The sequence below is a fragment of the Heptranchias perlo genome, chromosome 9 (assembly GCF_035084215.1).
Source record: "Heptranchias perlo isolate sHepPer1 chromosome 9, sHepPer1.hap1, whole genome shotgun sequence".
In the NCBI taxonomy this organism is placed as follows: Eukaryota; Metazoa; Chordata; class Chondrichthyes; order Hexanchiformes; family Hexanchidae; genus Heptranchias; species Heptranchias perlo.
Genome location: NC_090333.1, coordinates 84,320,944 through 84,344,954, shown reverse-complemented (window position 1 = coordinate 84,344,954; position 24,011 = coordinate 84,320,944). Strand labels below are relative to the sequence as shown.

The 24,011-nt window shown below is 46.8% G+C and overlaps 1 protein-coding gene and 3 non-coding genes across 4 annotated transcripts; 1 reads left to right on the top strand and 3 right to left on the bottom strand.

Moving 5' to 3' along the window:
- Nucleotides 1–3,040: 3,040 nt before the first annotated feature.
- zbtb37 (zinc finger and BTB domain containing 37) lies at nt 3,041–10,656 on the top strand. Its single transcript, XM_067990834.1, has 2 exons — nt 3,041–3,180; nt 8,575–10,656. The coding sequence occupies exons 1-2, from the start codon at nt 3,061–3,063 to the stop codon at nt 9,055–9,057; spliced, it is 603 nt and encodes a 200-aa protein (XP_067846935.1). The 5' UTR covers nt 3,041–3,060; the 3' UTR covers nt 9,058–10,656.
- Nucleotides 10,657–13,628: 2,972 nt separating this feature from the next.
- On the bottom strand, nt 13,629–13,702 carry LOC137326060 (small nucleolar RNA SNORD47). Its single transcript, XR_010964078.1, has one exon. It is a non-coding gene; the product is annotated as a small nucleolar RNA SNORD47 (small nucleolar RNA).
- A 1,533-nt stretch (nt 13,703–15,235) lies between these two features.
- Nucleotides 15,236–15,321, bottom strand: LOC137326061 (small nucleolar RNA snR60/Z15/Z230/Z193/J17). The gene has a single exon (XR_010964079.1). It is a non-coding gene; the product is annotated as a small nucleolar RNA snR60/Z15/Z230/Z193/J17 (small nucleolar RNA).
- Nucleotides 15,322–16,496: 1,175 nt separating this feature from the next.
- On the bottom strand, nt 16,497–16,569 carry LOC137326056 (small nucleolar RNA SNORD79). The gene has a single exon (XR_010964074.1). It is a non-coding gene; the product is annotated as a small nucleolar RNA SNORD79 (small nucleolar RNA).
- Nucleotides 16,570–24,011: the final 7,442 nt, after the last annotated feature.

Below are 24,011 nucleotides of genomic sequence, written 5' to 3'. Positions count from 1 at the left end.
GTGGTAGAGGTCGTGGGTTTGAGAGGTGCTGTCGAAGAAGCCTTGGCGAGTTGCTGCAGTGCATCCTGTGGATGGTACACACTGCAACCTCGGTGCGCCGGTGGTGAAGGGAGTGAATTTTAGGGTGGTGGATGGGGTGCCAATCAAGCGAGCTGCTTTGTCCTGGATGGTGTCGAGCTTCTTGAGTGTTGTTGGAACTGCACTCATCCAGGCAAGTGGAGAGTATTCCATCACACTCCTGACTTGTGCCTTGTAGATGGTGGAAAGGTTCTGGGTAGTCAGGAGGTGAGTCACTCTCCACAGAATACCCAGCCTCTGACCTGCTCTTGTAGCCACAGTATTTATGCGGTTGGTCCAGTTAAGTTTCTGATCAATGGTGACCCCCAGGATGTTGATGGTGGGGGATTTGGCGATGGTAATGCCGTTGAATGTCAAGGGGAGGTGGTTAGACTCTCTGTTGTTGGAGATGGTCATTGCCTGGCACTTGTCTGGCGCAAATGTTACTTGCTACTTATCAGCTCAAGCCTGGATGTTGTCCAGGTCTTGCTGCATGCGGGCACAGACTGCTTCATTATCTGAGGGGTTGCAAATGGAACTGAACACTGTGCAATCATCAGCGAACATCCCCATTTCTGACCTTATGATGGAGGGAAGGTCATTGATGAAGCAGCTGAAGATGGTTGGGCCTAGGACACTCCCCTGAGGAACTCCTGCAGCAATGTCCTGGGGCTGAGATGATTGGCCTCCAACAACCACTACCATCTTCCTTTGTGCTAAGTATGACTCCAGCCACTGGAGAGTTTTCCCCCTGATTCCCATTGACTTCAATTTTAATAGGGGTCCTTGGTGCCACACTCGGTCAAATGCTGCCTTGATGTCAAGGGCAGTCACTCTCACCTCACCTCTGGAATTCAGCTCTTTTGTCCATGTTTGGACCAAGGCTGTAATGAGGTCTGGAGCCGAGTGGTCCTGGCGGAACCCAAACTGAGCATCCGTGAGCAGGTTATTGGTGAGTAAGTGCCGCTTAATAGCACTGTCGACGACACCTTCCATCACTTTGCTGATGATTGAGAGTAGACTGATGGGGCGGTAATTGGCCGGATTGGATTTGTCCTGCTTTTTGTGGACAGGACATACCTGGGCAATTTTCCACATTGTCGGGTAGATGCCAGTACTGGAACAGCTTGGCTAGAGGCACGGCTAATTCTGGAACACAAGTCTTCAGTACTACAGCTGGGATGTTGTCTGGGCCCATAGCCTTTGCTGTATCCAGTGCACTCAGCCGTTTCTTGATTTCACGTGGAGTGAATTGAATTGGCTGAAGATTGGCTTCTATGATGGTGGGGATATCGGGAGGAGGCCGAGATGGATCATCCACTCGGCACTTCTGGCTGAAGATGGTTGCAAATGCTTCAGCCTTGTCTTTTGCACTCATGTGCTGGACTCCGCCATCATTGAGGATGGGGATGGTTACAGAGCCTCCTCCTCCTGTTAGTTGTTTAATTGTCCACCACCATTCATGACTGGATGTGGCAGGACTGCAGGGCTTTGATCTAATCCGTTGGTTGTGGAATCGCTTAGTTCTGTCTATAGCATGTTGCTTCCGCTGTTTAGCATGCATGTAGTCCTGTGTTGTAGCTTCACCAGGTTGGCACCTCATTTTTAGGTATGCCTGGTGCTGCTCCTGGCATGCTCTTCTATACTCCTCATTGAACCAGGGTTGATCCCCTGGCTTGTTGGTAATGGTAGAGTGAGGAATATGCCAGGTCATGAGGTTACAGATTGTGCTGGAATACAATTCTGCTGCTGCTGATGGCCCACAGTGCCTCATGGATGCCCAGTTTTGAGCTGCTAGATCTGTTCTGAATCTATCCCATTTAGCACAGTGATAGTGCCACACAACACGTTGAATGGTGTCTTCAGTGTGAAGACAGGACTTCGTCTCCACGAGGACTGCAGTGGTCACTCCTACCAATATTGTCATCGGCAGATGCATCTGCGACAGGAGGATTGGTGAGGACGAGGTCAAGTAAGTTTTTCCCTCGTGTCGGTTCCCTCACCACCTGCCACAGGCCCAGTCTAGCAGCTATGTCCTTCAGGACTCAGCCAGCTCGGTCAGTAGTGGTGCTACCGAGCCACTCTTGGTGATGGCCATTGAAGTCCCCCCACCCAGAGTACATTTTGTGCCCTTGCTACCCTCAGTGCTTCCTCCAAGTGGTGTTCAACATGGAAGAGGACTGATTCATCAGCTGAGGGAGGACGGTAGGTGGTAATCAGCAGGAGGTTTCCTTGCCCATGTTTGACCTGATGCCATGAGATTTCATGGGGTCCAGAGTCAATGTTGAGGACTCCCAGGGCCACTCCCTCCTGACTGTATATCACTGTACCGCCACCTCTGGTGGGTCTGTCCTGCCGGTGGGACAGGACATACCCAGGGATGGTGATGGAAGAGTCTGGGACGTTGGCTGAAAGGTATGCTTCTGTGAGTGTGGCTATGTCAGGCTGTTGCATGACCAGTCTGCGGGACAGCTCTCCCAATTTTGGCACAAGTCCCCAGATGTTAGTGAGGAGGACCTTGCAGGGTCGACTGGGCTTGGTTTGCCGTTGTCGTGTCCGGTGCCTAGTGGCCCGATGCTGGGTGGTCCGTCCGGTTTTGTTCTTGTGATTTTTCTGTCACGAGATTGTACAACTGAGTGGCTTGCTGGGCCATTTCAGAGGGCGATTTAAAAATCAACCACATTGCTGTGGGTCTGGAGTCACATTTAGGCCAGACCGGGTAAGGACGGCAGGTTTCCTTCCCTAAAGGACACTAGTGAACCAGATGAGTTTTTACGACAATCCGGTAGTTTCATGGCCATCATTACTGATACTAGTTTTTTTTTAATTCCAGATTTTATTTAATTAATTGAATTTAAATTCCACTGAGCAGTGAGAAAGCTGTTCCTCACATAACAATGTACTTTCACTGGTGGAATAGTGTGTGTGTGTCAGAGTTTAGTCAGTATCTTATCCATTTACAACGCTCACCAATATTGACACTGACAAAACTGTCCTTTATCGATGTGTTTGCTAAACAGGTTTAGCCCGTCTGGCAGTGTTGTTTGCACCGTGTCTGAACGTCACAGAGCGAGGAGCGAGTCTCCGGGCAAAAATGAGGAGCAGAAACCACCCAACTCACAGGTAACTCCGTCATTAACAGTGAAACAATGATCTAACTCCGAATATAATGACCACCACCCCACCCCCCACCCCCCCCCCCCCCACTCCGAGATTTTATTTTGTAACTTTCACTTCTTATTCCAGAGCTTTTTCTTTTCCCCACTTCCTCTTTTGCTTGGGTTTCCCCAAATGATATGACAATCCCCCGGAGAGCAGGATCGTGGGCAGGCTGCAGTGTGTTGTGATACCTGACCAGAGGTGTGGCCTTTGTTGGTCTCAGTACCACTGTTGTGCTGCTGGTGAGATGGTTGCTGACTGCCTCCATCTCTCCTATTGGACCCGTTACGTGGTATGTTTTAGGAATATAGGAATTACTAGATGAGAAAAGAGCAAGGTCCATCTGGTTCCTCCCTAACATGCTGCACTCGCCACATGTCATGTCTCAAATTACTCATACGCTGTATCCCAAAATATTATTTTCTGATAGAAATCTATCCAATCTGTATTTGAATGAATCAACACTATCTGCTTCACCGTCTCCCTCAGGAGTCTGTTCCATAGATTGACCACTCGCTCACTGAAATTAACTCCCATGTCGGGTGAGAGAGGGTCAGTGGGGTGAGGAGAGAGGGTCAAAGAGTGAAATACGGGGAATGTGACCACACACCCACCACTGCCTTTTTTAGGGTGGTGAATATCGGGGGGTCCGATTGTCTCGCTGTGGAGAGGCGGGGTCCTCATTAACATGTTTAAATCAGGCTCCCACAGTGCAATTGGGAGCCCCATTTATAATCGACCGATGCTGCCTCAGTTTCCCAGGGGCCGGGGAACTCAGCAGTGAAAGGGAGACAGGAGCGGACAGCCCCACAAGTGGGGGCCTCTTTCAGCACTCCTTGTGGGCCAGGAGGCGCAGGAGTAATTCACCCCAGGCCCCTCAGGGGGGGCTCCGGCCTTCCCCCACCCCCTGCCCGATCACCAGCCTTTCCTGCCCTCCCCCCCGATCGGTAGCCTTTCCAGCCCTCCTCCTGATCACCAACCTCTCTTTCTTTCCCCCCCCCCCCCACCCCGCCACCCCTAATCCCGATCAGTGGGGTCCGTCCCCAAGGGTCCCTGGCTGCAGCCTGCTGCCGCTGGTCTTCTCTCCCTCCCTCCCCCCGCCTGCCTGTCAATTTGGCTGGCTGCTGCGCGGAAAACGGAACTAACAGGCACCCTCCCCGTAAATATCGGGACCAATGTTTCTGCAGATTGGTGTTGAATTTCCCCCCTTCAGACGCAGGCCGTGTCCTTCGGTCCTACTGTTTCTGGACAAGGTGAAACAGCCTGTCATGGTCGACATGATCCAGTCCCATTATCTAGTGATCCATGATCTCGCAATCAAATCAACTCTCAACCTAATCTTATCCAGTGAGAACATGTCGAATTTACATAATCACTCCACATAATCCAGTCCCTCCATCCCCTCCATCATTCTGTTTGCTCTCTTCTATATCCTTTCAATAGATGCAATATCGCTCCAACCAGAAATGTACACAGTATTCTAAGTGCAGTCTCAGTTTATTGTCATTCAGGACCCCCAGATCTCTCATTTTCCATGCATATTATTTTCTTTCCATTTAAGTAATTCCTGGATTTTCTGTCCCCATGTGAAGCAGTTTGCATCTCTCTACATTGAATTTCATCTGTCACCTGTCTGCCCAATTCCCCAGAATCCTTCTGTAGCTTAGCCTGTTCAGCTCTGGAGTCTGCCACCTTCATTATCACTCTGGTGCTGCGGTTATATTACTGGTTCCACGATGGTGTCCGTGCAATGTTTGGACCAGTGGGAAAGAACATGACAGCAGCAGAGTAGTGCCTGGATGTCCTACTCTGCCCACTGGCCGTCAGCTACCCTTGAAATGTTTGAAGTTAGAAAGCGGCTGACTGTACAAGCGCTCGGAAGTAGCACGACGCACTGCAGAGCCCGTGATGTGCTTGTTGATCTTATACACTGCCCTCCCGTGGCCGTGATGGGCTTGCTGTTCTCTGTACGATGCTCCAGCGATCAGCTGCTCTTACACACTGGTTTGATGCAGTGTCAGTGCCCTCCCCCGGTGTGCTCTCTCTGCCTTCAGCTCGCTTGTTCCTGTAATACATGTTAACAAAGCTACAGACCAAGCACTGGGGTTCATTTCTAGAGGGACAGAATTGAAAAGCAAAGAGGTTATATTAAACTTGAATAGAACCTTGGTTAGATCACACTTGGAGCACTGTGAACAGTTTCAGTCTCCATATTATAAAAAGGATATAGAGACACTGGAGAAGGTGCAAAAAAGATACCAGAACTGAGAGGTTATACCTATGAGTAAAGACTGAACAGGCTGGGGCTGAGAGGTGACCTAATAGAGGTCTTTAAAATCATGAAAGGGTTTAACATAAGAACATAAGAAATTGGAGCAGGAGTAGGCCAATCGGCCCCTCGAGCCTGCTCCGCCATTCAATAAGATCATGGCTGATCTGATCCCAACCACAAATCTAAAGAACACAAGAAGTCGGAGCAGGACCCGGCCACATAGCCCCTGGGCCCTCTCCGCCACCCACAGGGCATTGACCGATCCGAACTCAGCTTCATGTCCAATTTCCTGCCCACTCCCCATAACCCCTAATTCCCTTTACTTCTAGGAAACTGTCTATTTCTGTTTTAAATTTATCTAATGATGTAGCTTCCACAGCTTCCTGGGGCAGCAAATTCCACAGACCTACCACCCTCTGAGTGAAGAAGTTTCTCCTCATCTCAGTTTTGAAAGAGCAGCCCCTTATTCTAAGATTATGCCCCCTAGTTCTAGTTTCACCCATCTTTGGGAACATCCTTACTGCATCCACCCGATCAAGACCCTTCACAATCTTATATGTTTCAATAAGATCGCCTCTCATTCTTCTGAACTCCAATGAGTAGAGTCCCAATCTACTCAACCTCTCCTCATATGTCCGCCCCCTCATCCCCGGGATTAACCGAGTGAACCTTCTTTGTACTGCCTCGAGAGCAAGTATGTCTTTTCTTAAGTATGGAGACCAAAACTGTATGCAGTATTCCAGGTGCGGTCTCACCAATACCTTATATAACTGCAGCAATACCTCCTTGTTTTTATATTCTATCCCCCTAGCAATAAAAGCCAACATTCCGTTGGCTTTCTTGATCACCTGCTGCACCTGCATACCAACTTTTTGATTTTCTTGCACTAGGACCCCCAGATCCCTTTGTACTGCAGTACTTTCCAGTCTCTCGCCATTAAGAAAATAACTTGCTCTCTGATTTTTCCTGCCAAAGTGCATAACCTCACATTTTCCAATATTATATTGCATCTGCCAAATCTCCGCCCACTCACCCAGCCTGTCTATATCCCCTTGCAGGTTTTTTATGTCCTCCTCACTCTCTACTTTCCCTCCCATCTTTGTATCATCTGCAAATTTTGATATGTTGCACTCGGTCCCCTCCTCCAAATCGTTAATATAGATTGTAAAGAGTTGGGGACCCAGCACCGACCCCTGTGGAACACCACTGGTTACTGGTTGCCAGTCCGAAAATGAACCATTTATCCCAACTCTCTGCTTCCTGTTCGATAACCAATCCTCCACCCATGCCTGAATATTACCCCCAATCCCGTGATTTTTTATCTTAAGTAATAATCTTTTATGTGGCACCTTGTCGAATGCCTTCTGGAAGTCTAAATACACTACGTCCACTGGTTCCCCTTTATCCACCCTATACGTTATATCCTCGAAGAACTCAAGCAAATTTGTCAGACATGACTTCCCCTTCATAAAGCCATGCTGACTTTGTCCTATTAAATTATGCTTATCTAAATGTTCCGTTACTGTCTCCTTAATAATAGACTCCAAAATTTTACCCACCACAGATGTTAAGCTAACTGGCCTATAATTTCCAGCCTTCTGCCTACTACCCTTTTTAAATAACGGTGTTACATTAGCAGTTTTCCAATCTGCCGGGACCTCTCCTGAGTCCAGGGAATTTTGGAAAACTATTACCAAAGCATCCACAATCCCTACTGCCACTTCCCTCAAGACCCTCGGATGGAAGCCATCAGGTCCAGGGGATTTATCCGCCTTGAGTCCCATTATTTTACTGAGTACCATCTCCTGAGTGATTTTAATCGTATTTAGCTCCTCCCCCCCGAGAGTCCCCTGTTTGTCCAGTGTTGGGATATTCTTAGTGTCCTCTACTGTAAAGACTGAAACAAAATAGGGTTTGATAGGGTAGACGTAGATAAGGTTGTTTCCACTTGAGGGGGAGACCAGAACCAGGGGTCGTAAATATAAGATAGTCACTAATAAATCCAATAAGGAATTCAGGAGAAATTTCTTTACCCAGAGGTGGTGAGAATGTGGAATTCACTACCACAAGGAGTAGTTGAGTAAATTAACATGGATACATTTAAGGGGAAGCTAGATAAGTACACAAGGGAGAAAGGAATAGAAGGATATGTTGATGTGGTGAGATGAATTAGGGTGGGAGGAGGCTCGTGTGGAGCATAAATACCAGCATAGACTAGTTGGGCCAAATGGCCAGTTTCTGTGCTGTACATTCTGTGTAATTCTGTGTGATGTAATACCATTCTGTCTTACCCACATTGCGGGCAGTGCCATTGTCATCTCCTGGCACTTCCAATGCCAGAACTAGCATAGCAGCTGGCAGCAATATCAAAGTATACTTCCATGACTCAGAGGTTGGCAGCCACTAAAACTAATGCTATGGCACCCAGCCAGTATAACCTGGGATGGGATGGGTTGGGTTTGTATGTATTTTTTAGTTGTCAGCTGTGGCTCAGACCCTTGCCTGAGTCAGAAGGTTGTGGGTTTGAGTCCCACTCCAGAGACTTGAGCACAATCTGGGTTGACACTCCCAGTGCAGTACTGAGGGAGAGCTGCACTGTCGGAGGTGCAGTCTTTCGGATGGGACGTTAAACTGAGGCCCCGTCTGCCCCCTCAGGTGGACGTAAAAGATCCCATGGCACTATTTCGAAGGAGAGCAGGGGAGTTCTCCCCAATGTCCTGGGCTGATATTTATCCCTTAACATCACTAAAACAGATTATCTGGTCATTATCACATTACTGTTTGTGGGATCTTGCTGTGCGCAAAATGGCTGCCGCATTTCCTACATCACAACAGTGACTACACTTCAAAAAAAAATACTTAATTGGCTGTAAAGCGCTTTGGGACATCCTGAGGTCGTGAAAGGTGTAATATAAATGCAAGTGTTCTCGTTGTTAACGGGCAAAAGCTAAAGGTGAGAAATATAGAGAGCTCAGTAGTAGTTGTAACAGCAGCAGATCTCGAGACCCTCTGATTAACCCTGTCTGTCTGTCCACTTGCCACCCTGCTGCTGGCAGCTCCTGATTTGATGTTGTGCTCCCTTTCAGAGTGATGAGGCCCCCCTATTCGGAGTCAGCGGCTACGAAGAGTACCTCCGTGACCAGGAGGTGGCTGAGCGCTGGTACCGTTACAACCCTCGGCTGACCTGCCTGTACTGTGGCAAGTCCTTTAACCAGAAGGGGAGCCTGGACCGTCACATGCGGCTGCACATGGGCATCACGCCCTTTGTGTGCCGGATCTGCGGGAAAAAGTACACCCGCAAGGACCAGCTGGAGTATCACATCCGCAAGCACACCGGGAACAAGCCTTTCCACTGCCACGTGTGCGGGAAGAGTTTCCCCTTCCAGGCTATTTTAAACCAGCACTTCAAAAAGAACCACCCAGGCTGCCCGCTGCTGGAGGGGCCGCATAGTATTTCCCCGGAGACCACCTCGAAGGGACAGAATGGGGAGGAGTCGCCGCCTCAGGACCAGGCGAAAGCAGTAGGCGAACTGATTCACGCTTCCGTCTCCACCACCGGGCCAGACTGAGTGTGCACGGGACGGATCTCTGTCTGTGGGACCCCGGGCGGGCGGGCGGCTTTTTTTTTTAGTGTGGACTGTTTCATTTGGATTTAGAACCGTTTATATCGAGGGGCTTTTTGTTTTTTTATCCCCCCCCCCCCCCACGGGAGAGGAAGATTGAGGCTCCCAGCTGTTCCAAGTCGCTTGCAGCTGTTGCTCTTTTAACCTCATGTCTTCCCCCTGTCTTACCAAGGTAACAATGCAGGGCAGGGGTGTGGGGTGAGAGAGCGGGTGGGCTCCCTGGGGGTGTGAAGAGCAGGTAGCTATGTTGAATGATTAGATCACATGGCTCTGTGCCACTCCCTCAGGTGCGAGCAGCCCAGCCTCATTTCTCAACCTGTGCCGTGGAAGGGCCTGGAGAGGCGCTCCGCACTGTTCGGGACTGCCTTCAGAAGCCGTGGAAGGGATTTGTTCGTACCCGTCAGCATCCGGAAGGGACAGCGGAAAGTTGGGCCATCTCTGTCCTCCCCCCCCCCCCCCCCCCCCGAAAGGTGGGACTGTTAGAGGTGTGGGGGGACAATGGGGGAGGAAATGGGTCTCGAGTCGAACCCTGAAGCAGATTCCTCACTGGTGGAGTGGCCCCCTGTGCTGCAAATGGAAAACCCTGTGGTTCTGTACATTTCTGTAAACGACTGACAAAAAGTGTTTTAACTGTAGATAGTGCGTAAATAGGGGCACTCCAAATGGACGTGCGTGACCAGGTTTGAAAGTAGATTTACAATCGAGTGGATTTGCGTTGTGTAGCCTTTGTCAGAATCATGTGTGTGTCCTGCAACATGGGATATCCCTTATGAGGACTGAAGGACAGTCGCAGTTTTTCCAAAATACCTCCTATAAACCGTCCGGTGAAGCAGTTCTGCGTGGGTGTGTGAAGCTGTTTTTATCATAAATGGATTGGGGAAATGTACAGAACACAGAATATTCCATAATTTATAGCATTCCCAGAATAAACTAACAAAGTCACCAACCCTTTGACTTTGGTGCCGAAATACTTCAGGGGAACGGGTTAGTTCGGGGGGAGTGCAGCAGAAGAGGGGCTCCCAACACTGTCACTGACTGTTCTGGCCCAGCCCACTTCTCTCTGACGAGGTGCTTTCCACCGTAGTGGAGTGTGAAATGTTTAGTGTACGCTGACAGGTAGGAGGGCCGGGCCGGGCCGGGGCCCCCCTCTCTCTTTGTGTTTCACTCACACACTGACACTATTTACTGTCCTGGAAATATTTCAAACCGAATGGGTGTCACAGTGGTGAGGAACACCTGGATGATGATAGGGTAGATAGAGAGAAACTATTCCCTCTGATGGGGAAGTGCAGAACAAGGGGGCATAACCATAAAATTAGAGCTAGGCCATTCAGGGGTGGTGTCTCCATAAATCGCCACAGCAACATGGCATTTGAAGTCCCCTCCCTCATCTTCAGGATCCTATAATGTATGTCAGGCCCTTGGGCTTAAGCCTAACTAATTTATCTAAAATTTTACTTTTATCCATAATAATATCACTCATCTAACTCTCAGCATTCACCTCCTCTCTGACATCCATCTCTTTAGTAAAGACTGTGCAAAGTACTTATTGAATTCTTCTGCCATTTTATTGACCATCATCTACAAATTGACAACTGGATACTGGGCTATAACATGGGGCACAGAGGGAGGTTGGACACGGGCTTATAACATGGGGCACAGAGGGAGGTTGGACATGGGCTTAATGTATATATCTGCCTCATCAAAACACTAAGACAGCTAAAGATTACTCCAATTCACTAATCTATTTGTACATTTCCCATCCACCTATTTTTCCTGTTCTCTGCTTTTTGTCCTTCCCTCAAGATCTCAGGATTGACCCAATTTTACATTTTAAAAATTAATTTTGCTGAATTGGCATCCTGATGGCGAGGATTATAACAAATGGTGTGACAGCAGGGTCAGGCCTTGGTATGATGACCCACTACTGCTGAAACCTCAGGGGCAGGAGTGACCCAGCAGCCAGAGGAAGAAATAAACTGATGCTGGAGAATTATCCATGCCATGTTTGTTTTGAGATGTGACATTTATTGGACAACCTGGTCAATGATCACAAGACTCTGGCCTCACTCACTCAGGAGCATTAGATGATACCATTAATACAACCACTGAACCCAAATTTCTAGAGATTGTATGGGCTGTCAACTTCTCCCAGTGGTACAGCAGTGACTCCAGGATTTCATTGGCTGTAAAGTACTGTGGGGTGTCCTGAGGTTGTGAAAGATGCCATAGCAATGCAAGTTTTTTCCCCCACAGGCTACATCACCAGGTCCTGTTGACAAAGTGTGACCAAAAATCATAACAGGAAGGCTATGGACTAGAAATCAATGGATGCAGTATTTTTAATGTGGACACAGTAAGTGATGGCAATTGGCATTCAACAGAAATATTCAGTCATGTTAAGCCTGCTGAAAACCAAATACTGGGTGACATCTCTGCTGCATCTCAACTCCATTATGAACAGTACAAAGTATCAATAGTGCCAGTTTGAAGCACATTTCTGTAGCAGAATTGGAGAGTGTCACAGTTCAGAACATTAGTGGGGGGGGGGGAAAGAAGGAGGAAAGAGAGGAGGAGATTAGTTGGATCATGGAACCTGTCCTATTTTGAACCTTCTACATTCTATCTCCTGGGAGAGGCAAAAGAATGTATTGCCCAGTAACAAGGTCAGAAGTTCCTCTCCACCCCCTGAAGGGGACCCAGTAACTCAGAGACATTAAGATTTCAAATCAACTTCCCTTACCATCTACACCAAGTAAAAAGCCTCAGCTCCCTGTCTATCATGGTAACTGAGGGCCTTTAAATTATTAGTCTAGTGGCCCTCTGAACCTTTTCTAGGGCCTCTTACCCACCATGTAATGGAACTAGTATTCTAGAGGAGGCCTGACCACAACCAAAATACTCAAATTATATTTAATGGTCCTAGGACTTTAAGCCCCCAAGACTTTCTCCCACTCAGCAACCTGGAGTATGTAACTCTACAGGATGTAGAGATGCTTGGGAATCACCCTGACCCAAGCAGTGCATTTATCTAATGCACAAAGATGGGGTGGTGTTATAATGTTGTATACAGCTATGAATCACCTGGTTGTTGAGTGCTAACTTGGAACCAGACTACACTAAAACTACTTGCTATTTCTAATGACGAAGACCTCATCCAAGAGCCTGTCACCACTTAACCACAGGGGTATGGTGGGCACAGCAACCCCAGGACCAGGAGAAATGGGTGGGAAACAGGTAAGGATGGGGATTCTCAAGTGGAGCATTTCAGTTCTCAGTAATGTTATGTTAACCAGTATACCAACATTAGGCATTTAAGCCACTATTTCAAGGTTAGAATCTAGTTAAATTTGAAGGAGATGAGACAACACAAAAGCTTAATCAATGTGGTTTAATCACTGAGCACATTACAAATACACAAGCCAATCTGCTCTTGCCCATCAGAAATCATGCCCCATTGGCCTGTCTTAACAGCTTATTTTTGTTTACTGTCAGTATGTAGCAAACAGAAAGACTGCATGTACTATCCATTTCCCAGAACTGCTGCAGTCCTTGTGATAAGTACTTATTACAGGATATTGACCCAGTGACAAAAACACACGTCAGAGGACGTTGTGCAGCTTGGAGATATTTCCTAACACCCTGGTCCTCCTCAGTGAAGGCTGCAGGAGGCAATAGTGAATTGCAGTTCATCCTGTAGATCATACTACTGCTGCAGTACACCAGAAATGGGGGTGCTTAAGTTTTAAATAGAATGGAGATAAAAGATAATGCATTAAGTACCAACAGGGTTATTTTAATAAAGAACCACAGCATCTCAGGCCTGTAAAAAACACCTGGGGGCGAAATAGGTCTGTTACATATGCCACAGACCTTCATCTAGAAGGAAAAAGGAACTGTTCCACCTCTAGACTCATTCACTTGAATCCCATTTACAGATGACTGGGTTCTGTCACCCCAGACTTTGTACCCTATTAACAATTACACCACCCCCAAAGTTTCCTCAAAATGGCAGACCAGAGTTCACAGACAGAAATACCAAGAATTAGAAACTTAATACAACACACTTGAGGTTTTGATGCTAACTACTAACAGTAGTTCAACACCTTACTCATTCTCTCAACCACTGTTTTTAGCCCACATCTCTGTCAGATTTGGATCTGAGAACCTTGGTTATGGGTGGCAATGGAACCAGACAAACCCTTTCATCAGCTGTCAGTGAGCACTCAGGAATGGATTTCATAATTGCCATTCACAGCACTAGTGGGGTCTCAAACCAGACACCAGAGTGCTCACACCAGGAACCTTCAAGTGGATAATACTCGAAGCTTGCGACCACATCACATACTTGCCTTGCAATTTAACTTCAGATAAATTGACTATCAGCTACAAGAAATGTACAAACTCGCCATCTACATCCTTGGATCCTCCAGCTGGAGCAGCTCCCTGTAAATGCAGAGACCATGATTACAAACAAGCCCATATTCACAAGGCAGTGTGTATATCGGGTGCAGTGAAACCTCAGATTAAACGGAACGGTATGAGTAGAATCATTGGGGTTCATATGGCAGAATCATTTTCATCACTGGTTTCATATAAAGTTGGGGTAAAGCCAGGCAGACACCATCACTGCTACTGCTCAAACAGTTACTCGGGTGGAGCCAGTGATCCCAAACCAGGGACCCAGACTAAACACAATCAGTTACAGTACAGTAGGAAACATCAGCCTCTTACAAGAGATGGGGGCAGAGAATCACCTCTCCAGGGAGGAGGCAAAGGCTGTGATCCCCAAACCAGGATCCAGACATTGTGGATCATTATTTATGGATCATTAACTTACCATAGTGTTTTGAAGCCTCATTTATCCCTTTCCTAGAGCACACACTATAGTAAATAATGTACCCAGTAATTGTGGTCAGGTGTTGAACAATCTTATTACGTTGAACAGACCAGCAAACATCAGCCAAGAAATGGAGCTAGAGCATAATCTCTACAAGGGAGGCAGCCATTCAGCCCCTCAAGCCTGTTCTGCCATTCAATGAGATCATGGCTGATGTGTACCTCAACACCCTTACCCAACAAAAAACTCAGTCTTGACATTTTCAATTGACCAAGCATTTGGGGGAAGACAGTTCCAGATTTCCACTACCTATGAAAACGTGCACTCCATGTATTAGCTTTTCCTCTCAAATTGAATTCAACTGTAAAAGCAAATATGCAGCTGAGCCACATGGAAAAGTCAAGTGAACAAGGCACCCAGCCCCTGTGGTATCAAACATGTGTCACCACCTTCAGGAGAGAAGAAAACTCAGCAAACAGTGGACCTAATGCAACAGGCTGTGGCAGAAAGGTATTCCTTCAATCAGAACACACCGCAAGTGTTAGCATCCCATTGCTCATTTAATCAGTGCCTTTGCACAACACAAGATAACATCCTAACTGTCCAACTAGCAAGCACCTCTCCCCAGCCAGCCTGCTGTTGAACAGTAGCATCTTCTAAACTCTGCTGCTACAACTCAAGCTTTCCCTGGGACACAATACCAACACACATGCTGCAAGAACCCACCTCTATTGGTGCTCTCAGACCTGCTCCAACATCTGGGGATTCTGAAACAGAAAGACAGTGTCAGGTCATTGCTGGTAATCCTACTCTGGATCAAATGATCTTCATGTGCCCAAATCAGTTAGAGCTAATATCAGACAGTCTTCACTGACAACTCAGGTCTCAAGTTCTCATCACACAGGCACTCATCATAAAAAGAGGAAGGAGCAGGACACTTACCATGGGACAGCCACAACAGCTACAGCCCCTGGAGAGAGAAAAGGAAATCTGTTTTACACAGGCTTACAGGAGGCAACTCCAAACAAGTGAGCCGGCTTCTATCAGGCATTCATTTCTCCTCATGATTCAGAGACCTAATTCATACATCATCTAGAAGGTCGCGGTTAATACAGGAAAAGGCAGGGTCCAACCTGAGCCCACACCACTGACCGAACTCTACACACCTGAAGACTAGTCCACAGCCCAACTTCACATCTGGAATCAGAAATAGGCACCTGTGAAACAAGAGAAATAACTCAGAGCAGGAAACACTGCTGCGTATCTTGACATTTGTGTAAAAGAGGAAAATGTCAGATAGGAGCGAAAGACAAATTGCTCAGTTCTTCATCAGTTATCTGTTGAACTATGTGCTCATCATTCCAATCCTGTTGGGCAGCAAACCCTGCACCAGTGCAACTCCATCTGGGGTCCCCACAGAAACAGCCCAGATTCTCAAACAGCTTCCAAACTGCAGCCTGCAGCGGTGTGTAGCTGAAGTTAGAGTACTTACAAGTTACCTGCAGAACATCCAGCCTCTGAAACACTCATCTGTAACACATCACAATGTGCAGGTGTCCCACACTCACTGCTCTGCATCAGTCTCACTCTCAGACCTGCTGTTCTGATGCCAGAGATGAGATGTGGAACTGAACAGCTGCCAAGAACCCTGTGACCCCACAGGAGTGAGCAATGTAACAGGGTTCACTGATTCAACCTCCCACAGCCAATCCCATCCACTCACCTTCCATTAGCTCCAACCTTGGACAATCCAAGTACCTGGAATATAAAACCTTCATTAGACACTGCAACAAATGGCAGCCACTTTCATTCACCACAGCACAGCTACACCAGATAGAGGCAAAGGACGAGCATTTATTTAATCACTTTCTGAATTATGATGGTGTTGTGCCTCATTGAGATCAGAGCCCGCACCATGTATGATGCACACCCTGGTTCTCAGGGGAGGGGCCTGCTGCTCCTAGTCACCGATAGGCCATACTGCAATAAAAACCCTCCAACCCAGATTCATGATACCTGAACAGCTGCTCCCTCTGGGAGCAGGACACCAGGAACAAGAGCAGAGTGCCAAGAATATACAAAAAAGGGAGCCCAGGTGAGCTACACTGGTAGTCACCAGTGACCCACATACAGGACAATCCCCAATCTTTAAACCACAATTGATCATAAATGAGATCACAAGGGGCAATCCTCACAGCCCCTCACCCCAGAATATTAAAAATAAGGAAAAACTGCAAATGCTGGGAACAAATCAGACAGCACCAGTGGAGAGAAGACATTCAGGTGTGAAACCTTAAGAGTTCGGAACACACAACATCTTCTCCCTTTACAGTTGCCCACTGACCTGTAGTTCCAGCATTTCCCATTTCTATTCCATAATATGAAGCTGGAACTGTACCACTGACAGGACAGGCTAAGAATGTGCCCTCTGAAGAATCCCCTCAAACAGCACTGCTTCCCATGGTCACTGTTATAGTTGGTGTCTCAATTTCCTGTAATAAAAAGCCATGTTACACAGTGACATCAGCAGGTGAATACCTGGCTGTACTGGTTCAGTATTTATAAAGTCTCACTCTTGCTCAGACAGATTCCCACTATTTGTATCAGCATCAACAGTACAAATGAACCCACTCCACTCAATGTTACTTCCAGCTGAATCCATATCTGGTTTAACAAAGATTCACAGCTTTCAGCAACAGGCTCCGGTGACACCCGGTGCAGCAGATAGTATTAACCACCTCTGTGCAGGACATCCCAGCTCAGATCTGCATCATCTCCTTTCCCCACCCCATGAACTCAATTCCCATGTGTTGTGCCATAGCCCAAAGATACAATCATTCGCACCTGAACATCAGGAATTTATACTTGCAGAGTCCATCCACACCTGTACAAGAGACACAAGTTAATGACCTGTTGCAGTCAGACTGGAGATATCCTTACTAGTAACTCAAGCCGTGTGCCTCAGAAACTTTCTACAGTGGTTAATATTTTCGTCATCCAGTTAGTCGAGAGTAGCAAATAAGCATCATCATTGCAGCACACAGTCAGATGGAGGTGGGAGTTTGTAAAGGGCTCAGTAACAGCCCTGCATGGAGAGAAAATATCCTCAGACCCACCTCCTTGCACTCAACCCATGGGTAGCTGCTGATTTGTGTCACTCAACTGGGACACAAGGTTACAGCCAGCAACCTCAAACAGAAAGGCAGCTCAGTCCCATTTATGTTTGTGTTCATTCCCTGGCTTGTTAGTGAATCTCATGGGCGTGTCGGTTCAAATGGGCCACCTGTAGCAGTATTGCTAAATCATGATATATACACAGAAAGAATGGATTTAAGCCTTACAAGCAACTTAAAGCCCACAACAAAAGCTTGGACACCTCCACTTTAAAACATGGCACCCTCAAATAAGTCAGTTCCCCATAGGTTCTGTTGTAAAGGGCAAATGGGTGACAAAGGTGCAGCATAGTTACCTGTTCAGGCAGGAGACAGAGCACAGCCGGGCAGAATAGAACCTGGAATGAGAGCACAGAATCACACACGTGCTCCTCAGTGTGGCAACTCTCCACCTCAGAGTTACAAGCCTCAGTTCAAAAAAGTTTTTCAGAAACACTTCTGACCACTACTCATTAATCATTGGCTTCACACAGCAACACTAGATACACCACCCAAGGGAACATTACACCAAATATATATAAATCAGAGCGCACCCCAGACCAGGTGAGCAAAACCCCCTCCCCCAAGGGTTAGTGTAGTCCTGGGGCCAGCAAAAGCTGATTCCCAACCACTTCTTTTCTCCCCTCCCCCAAACGGCTCGAGTCATCCTGCTAAACCACTGCACCGACTGACCAGCATATTTACCCAATATGGATAACAGGCCCAGAGCCATCAGGCATTAATGCACCCTCCCCACCATGGTTAACTGTGCTCATTGGCAGCACTCTCTGGTGAAGGTGATGGTGGGTTAATCTCCACTCCAGGGCTGGGGCACATGATCTGACACTCCAGTGCAGTACTGAGGAAGTGCTGCATTGTCAGGGGTGCCATTCGACAGAAGAGCGATTAAAATGAGTCAAGACTGCTAATCCTGATAAGACATTAAATGGTCCTTCCAGATGGTCAGTGGGATGCATGAGATGGGAGCACTGGTCTGTTAGCTAAGTTATGCCCATTCTCACTGGTGAGATGGTTTAAAAGCCTGGTCTCACTGGTAACAGTCAGGTCTTTCTTTGCACAAAGCCTGGCTCGGTTCAAAGCCAATCTATACAGGCACTAAAGGGGATCCGCATTCGTTATCATCAACACTGCGGATGATGGCCGGGCTCCCCCGCTGACAGGTTACAGCAGTCACTCAGCCTAACAGTTCAGACTAGTCTTTCATTCCAACGTGGTTTCTACAGTTATCAGGCACAGGTCAATGTCCCATCGGCGGCCGTGCCTCCGGCTGTCGGGGCCCGGAGCTTTGGAATCACCCCCCTACCCGGCCTCGGCACAAACTGGGGTCAGCAGCACGGGCTGTGGGTCCAAACCCTTGTGGGAGTCGTCAAAGTTCCGGAGCCGAGGCCCCGCCACAGCCCGCAAACAAGAGCCGGCGACCAGCGGCAGTGCCTCACACAGGAGCCCGGGCCGGGCCGGGCCGAGCCGAGCCGGGCCTGGCGGGAGATCCATTTACATCCCCTCCACCCCCGCTTCGCTCTCCGCCGACTGCCCCCGGCGGCTCCCCCGCGGCCGTCCTTTTATACCGCCTCCGCGCACCGCCCCACGGGATTCCTCACCCGCCACGAAGCGGTCGGCGAACCTCATTGGCCAATCGCACACTAGATCACGCGGTTACCCAGAGATTGGAATCCCATTGGTCAGATCCAGTGTCAGTCAAACTGTTGCCCAGCAATTCACACCCCATCGGCCAATCACTGTCTTTCGGTGCAGTGATTGGCTCCATCCATGAACACCAGGTCACAGGCCAGGCGCCATGTTGGAGTGTAGGCTGGCGATTGAGGGACGATCCCTGGCAGTTGATTGCGAGACGGTCCCTGTCATTTGATTGAGGGACGGTCCCTGTGTTGATTGAGAGATGGTTCCTGTCTGTTGATCGAGCGATGGTGCCTGTCAGTTGATTGAGAGATGGTCCCTGTCTGTTGATTGAGAGACGGTCCCTGTCATTTGATTGAGGGACGGTCCCTGTGTTGATTGAGGAACGGTCCCTTTTAGTTGATTGAGGGATGGTCCCTGTCTGTTGATTGAGAGATGGTCCCTTTCAGTTGATTGCGAGATGGTGCCTGTCAGTTGATTGAGAGATGGCCCATGTATGTTGATTGAGAGATGGTCCCTTTCAGTTGATTGAGAGATGGTGCCTGTCAGTTGATTGAGAGATGGTCCCTTTCAGTTGATTGAGAGATGGTCCCTTTCAGTTGATTGAGAGATGGTCCATGTATGTTGATTGAGAGATGGTCCCTGTGTTGATTGAGAGATGGTGCCTGTCAGTTGATTGAGAGATGGTCCCTTTCAGTTGATTGAGAGATGGTGCCTGTCAGTTGATTGAGAGATGGTCCCTTTCAGTTGATTGAGAGATGGTCCCTTTCAGTTGATTGAGAGATGGTCCATGTATGTTGATTGAGAGATGGTCCCTGTGTTGATTGAGAGATGGTGCCTGTCAGTTGATTGAGAGATGGTCCCTTTCAGTTGATTGAGAGATGGTCCCTTTCAGTTGATTGAGAGATGGTGCCTGTCAGTTGATTGAGAGATGGTCCCTGTCAGTTGATTGAGAGATGGTCCCTTTCAGTTGATTGACAGATGGTCCATGTATGTTGATTGAGCGATGGTCCCTGTGTTGATTGAGAGATGGTGCCTGTCAGTTGATTGAGAGATGGTCCCTGTCATTTGATTGAGAGATGGTCCCTTTCAGTTGATTGAGAGAAGGCCCATGTATGTTGATTGAGAGATGGTCCATGTATGTTGATTGAGAGACGGTCCCTGTCAGTTGATTGAGAGATGTTCCATGTATGTTGATTGAGAGACGGTCCCTGTCTGTTAACTTTGAAATGGTGAATTTTTGTGCCTTTGTTGGCTGTCCTAATAGAGGCATCAGAGATAAGGACAAGTCCTTCTTCCGTCTTCCTGCGATTATCAGTAACCAAGGGATTCAAACTGAGGAACTGTCCAAAAAGAGGCGGTAATTGTGGCTGGTGAAGATCTCAAGGTCTGACCTGAAGGTATCTAACCTTCCGTATCTTCGAGTCTGGTCGGACCATTTTGTATCAGGTTAGTTTATTGTCTCAGTTGTACTCACACTGAATAATTGTATTAATAAAGACAAAACATCAGTTATATCGAGTCTACAGCATAGAAACAGGCTATTCGGCCCAACTGGTCCATGCTGTGTTTGTGCTCCACATGAGCCTCCTCCCTCCCCTCTTCATTTAATCCTTTCTGCACTTCCTTCTATTCCTTTCTCCCTCATGTGTTTATCCAGCTTCCCCTTAAATGTATCGATGTTATTCGCCTCAACTACTCCTTGTGGTAGCAAGTTCCACATTCTAACCACTCTCTGGGTAAAGAAGCTCCTGAACTCCTTATTGGACTTATTAGTGACTATTTTATATTTATGGCCCCAAGTTTTGGTCTCCGCCGCAACTGGAAACATCTTCTCTACGTCTACCCTATCAAACCCTGTCATTATCTTAAAGACCTCTATCAGGTCACCCCTCAGCGTTCTCTTTTCTAGAGAAAGTCTGTTGAGTCTTTCCTAATAGATATATCCTGTAAGTTCTGATATCATCCTTGTGAATCTTTTTTGCACTTTCTCCAGTGCCTCTATATCCTTTTTATAATATGGAGACCTGAACTGTTCACAGTGCTCTAAGTGTAGTCTAACCAAGGTTCTATTCAAATTTAACATAACTTCTCTGCTTTTCAATTCTGTCCCTCCAGAAATGAACCCCAGTGCTTGGTTTTCTTTTTTTATAATGGCCTTATTAACCTGCAATGCTACTTTTAGTGATTTGTGTATCTGTGGTCCGAGATCCCTTTGCTCCTCTATCCCATTTAGACTCTCATTATCCAAGCAATATGTGGCCTCTTTATTCTTCCTACCAAAATGTACTACCTCACACATATTGAAATTCATTTGCAAATTGCACGCCCATTTTGCAAGTTTATTAATGTCTTCTTGCATTTTGACATATTCTTCCTTTGTATTAACTACATCCCCCAATTTGGTGTCGTCTGCAAATTTTGAAATTGTACTTCCGATTCCCGACTCCAAATTGTTTATGTAAATGGTGAACAACAGTGGTCCCAGCACCGATCCCTGGGGAACATCATTTCCCATCTTTAGCCAGTCTGAGTAACTACCTTTAACCCCTACTCCCTGTTTCCTGTTTTGTAGCCAGCTTCCTATCCATTCCGCTACTTGTCCCAACTTCACATGCTCTGACCTTAACTATGAGCCTACTGTGCGGTACCTTATCGAAGGCCTTTTGAAAATCCAAATATATTACATCTACTACATTACCCTTGTCTACCCTTTCTGTTACTTCTTCAAAGAATTCAGTAAGGTTGGTCAATCATGACTTTCCCTTTTGAAATCTGTGCTGACTATTCTTTATTATATTTTCTTTCTCTAGATGTTTTTCTATTATATCTTTGAGTAAGGATTCCATTATCTTTCCTACCACCAAGGTTAAACTAATTGGTCTATAGTTCCCTGGATTTGTTCTCTCTCCCTTTTTAAATGTAGGAATCACATTAGCTGTCCGCCAGTCCTCTGGCACTATTCCCTTTTCTAATGAATTTTTATTTTTATGTAATAGTGTCTCTGCTATCTCCTCCCTAACTTCTTTTAATGCGCGGATACAATCCATCCGGACCAGGGGCTTTATCCTCTCTAAGTTTGATTCGTTTATCAATTATCTCCCCCCTTTCTATCTTAAATGTCTTTATGTCGTTTTTGAGCTCTTCTTCTAATTTACCATGGAGTTAGTCTCCGTTTTAAATATTTCCCACTGCTGTTCTATCTCTTTTTCTGCCAAAATGTTTTTCCAGTTTACCTTCCCTAGTTCCATTCTCATTCCCTCAAAATTAACTTTATTCCAATATATCCACTTTGGTCTTTGGTCTTACTTATGTCTTTCTCAATCTTTGAATTAATTATTTTGAACCGTATTATGTTATGATCGCTATTGCCGAGATGTTCCCCTGTGCTTACTTCTTTTATCTGCTCTGGTTCATTTCCCATCACTAGATCCAGCAGTGATTCCCCTCTCATTGGGCTTCTCACATACTGGGTACAAAAGGAGTCCTGAACACACTGTAAAAACTCCATTCCCCCTTCCCTACGTCTTCTTGGCAGTTTATTTGGGGGTAGTTGAAATCTCCCATGATTATTATTCGATGTTTTTTACTCATTTCATAGATTTGCCTCTATATTTCTTCTTCCACTTCCCTTCTGCTATTAAGTGGACTGTAGAATACACCTATTAACATGATCGATCCCTCCTTATCCTTTTATCTCAATCCAGATGGATTCTGTTTCTATCTTATCACTTTTGTCTCTTTTTTCTTTTGCCATTATGTTGTCTCTAATTAGGTCAGCTACTCCACTCCTCCCCGCACTTCTTCCTTCCCTGTCCTTTCTAAATACATTACATCTCATTGAAACATATAAAATTCTGACAGGGCTGGACAGACTGGATTCAGGGAGGATGTTTCCCCTGGCTGGGGGGTCTAGAATGAGGGGTCACAGTCTCAGGTAGGATATGAGATGAGGAGAAATTTCTTCACTCAGAGGGTGGTGAACCTGTGGAATTCTCTACCACAGAAGGCTGTGGAGACCAAGTCACTGAATACATTTAAGAAGGAGCTAGATAGATTTCTAGATACAAAAGGCATCAAGGGGTATGGGGAGAGAGCAGGAATATGGTATTGAGATAGAGGATCAGCCATGATCATATTGAATGGCAGAGCAGGCTCGAAGGGCCGAATGGCCTACTCCTGCTCCTATTTTCTATGTTTCTATCCTTCAACATTTACCTGCCAGTCCTGTTCTTTATGTAGCCATGTTTCAGTTATCTGGCTTCTCGCTAAGAATTATTGCCTCCAGTTCCCATTTTGTTTCGGATGCTGTGCATGTTTCTGTACAGGTAATTTAATTTGTTTTTAATAATTGTTCCCCTCATTTTATTTCACAGTCACTTTGTACTCCTGTTCCATAACAATATATTTGTTCCCTGTTTATGTTACCCCTGTTCCTTACCTTGACCAGATCCTTTCTCTCATTTCCTATTTCTGTTATCTTCACCAGATCTCTCCCCCCGTCTTACCAGTTTAAAGTCCTAGCCACAGCCCTCTTTACCCTTTCCGCTAGGACACCGGTCCCATTCCGGTTGAGCTGGAGCCTCTCCCAGCGGTACAGCTCCTTCCCACACCAGCCTTTCAGCCATGCATTCACCGTCCTGATCTGTCTATCCCTATGCCAATTACCACGTGGCTCGGGTAGTAATCCTGAGATTACCACCCGTGAGGTCCTGGTTTTTAATTTAGTTCCTAACTCCTGATATTCCCTTAGCAGGACCTCCTCCCTTTTCTTCGCTATGTTATTGCCTCTTGCGCATTCCTGATTTTAGTCGCTCCACCATTGGCGGCCGTGCCTTCAGCTGCCTAGGCCCTAAGCTCTGGAATTCCCTCCTTAAACCTCTCCACCGCTCTCTCCTCCTTTAAGATGCTCCTTAAAACCTATCTCTTTGTCCAAGCGTTTTGTCACCTGTCCTAATACCTCCTTATGTGGCGCGGTGTGAAATGTTGTTTGATAATCGCTCCAGTGAAGCACCTCAGGCCGTTTTACTGTGTTAAAGGTGCTATATAAATGCAAGTTGTTGTTGTTGGTCCTACCATGGACCACGACAACAGGATCTTCCCCCTCCCTTTCCAAATTCCTCTCCAGTTTCCAAGATGTCCTTTACCCTTTCACCAGGTAGACAACACACCCTCCTGGGCTCTCGGTCACAACAGCTGTGTTTTTATGTTTGCAATTATAGAACCGTATGAAACATAAATTGGGGCAGTCG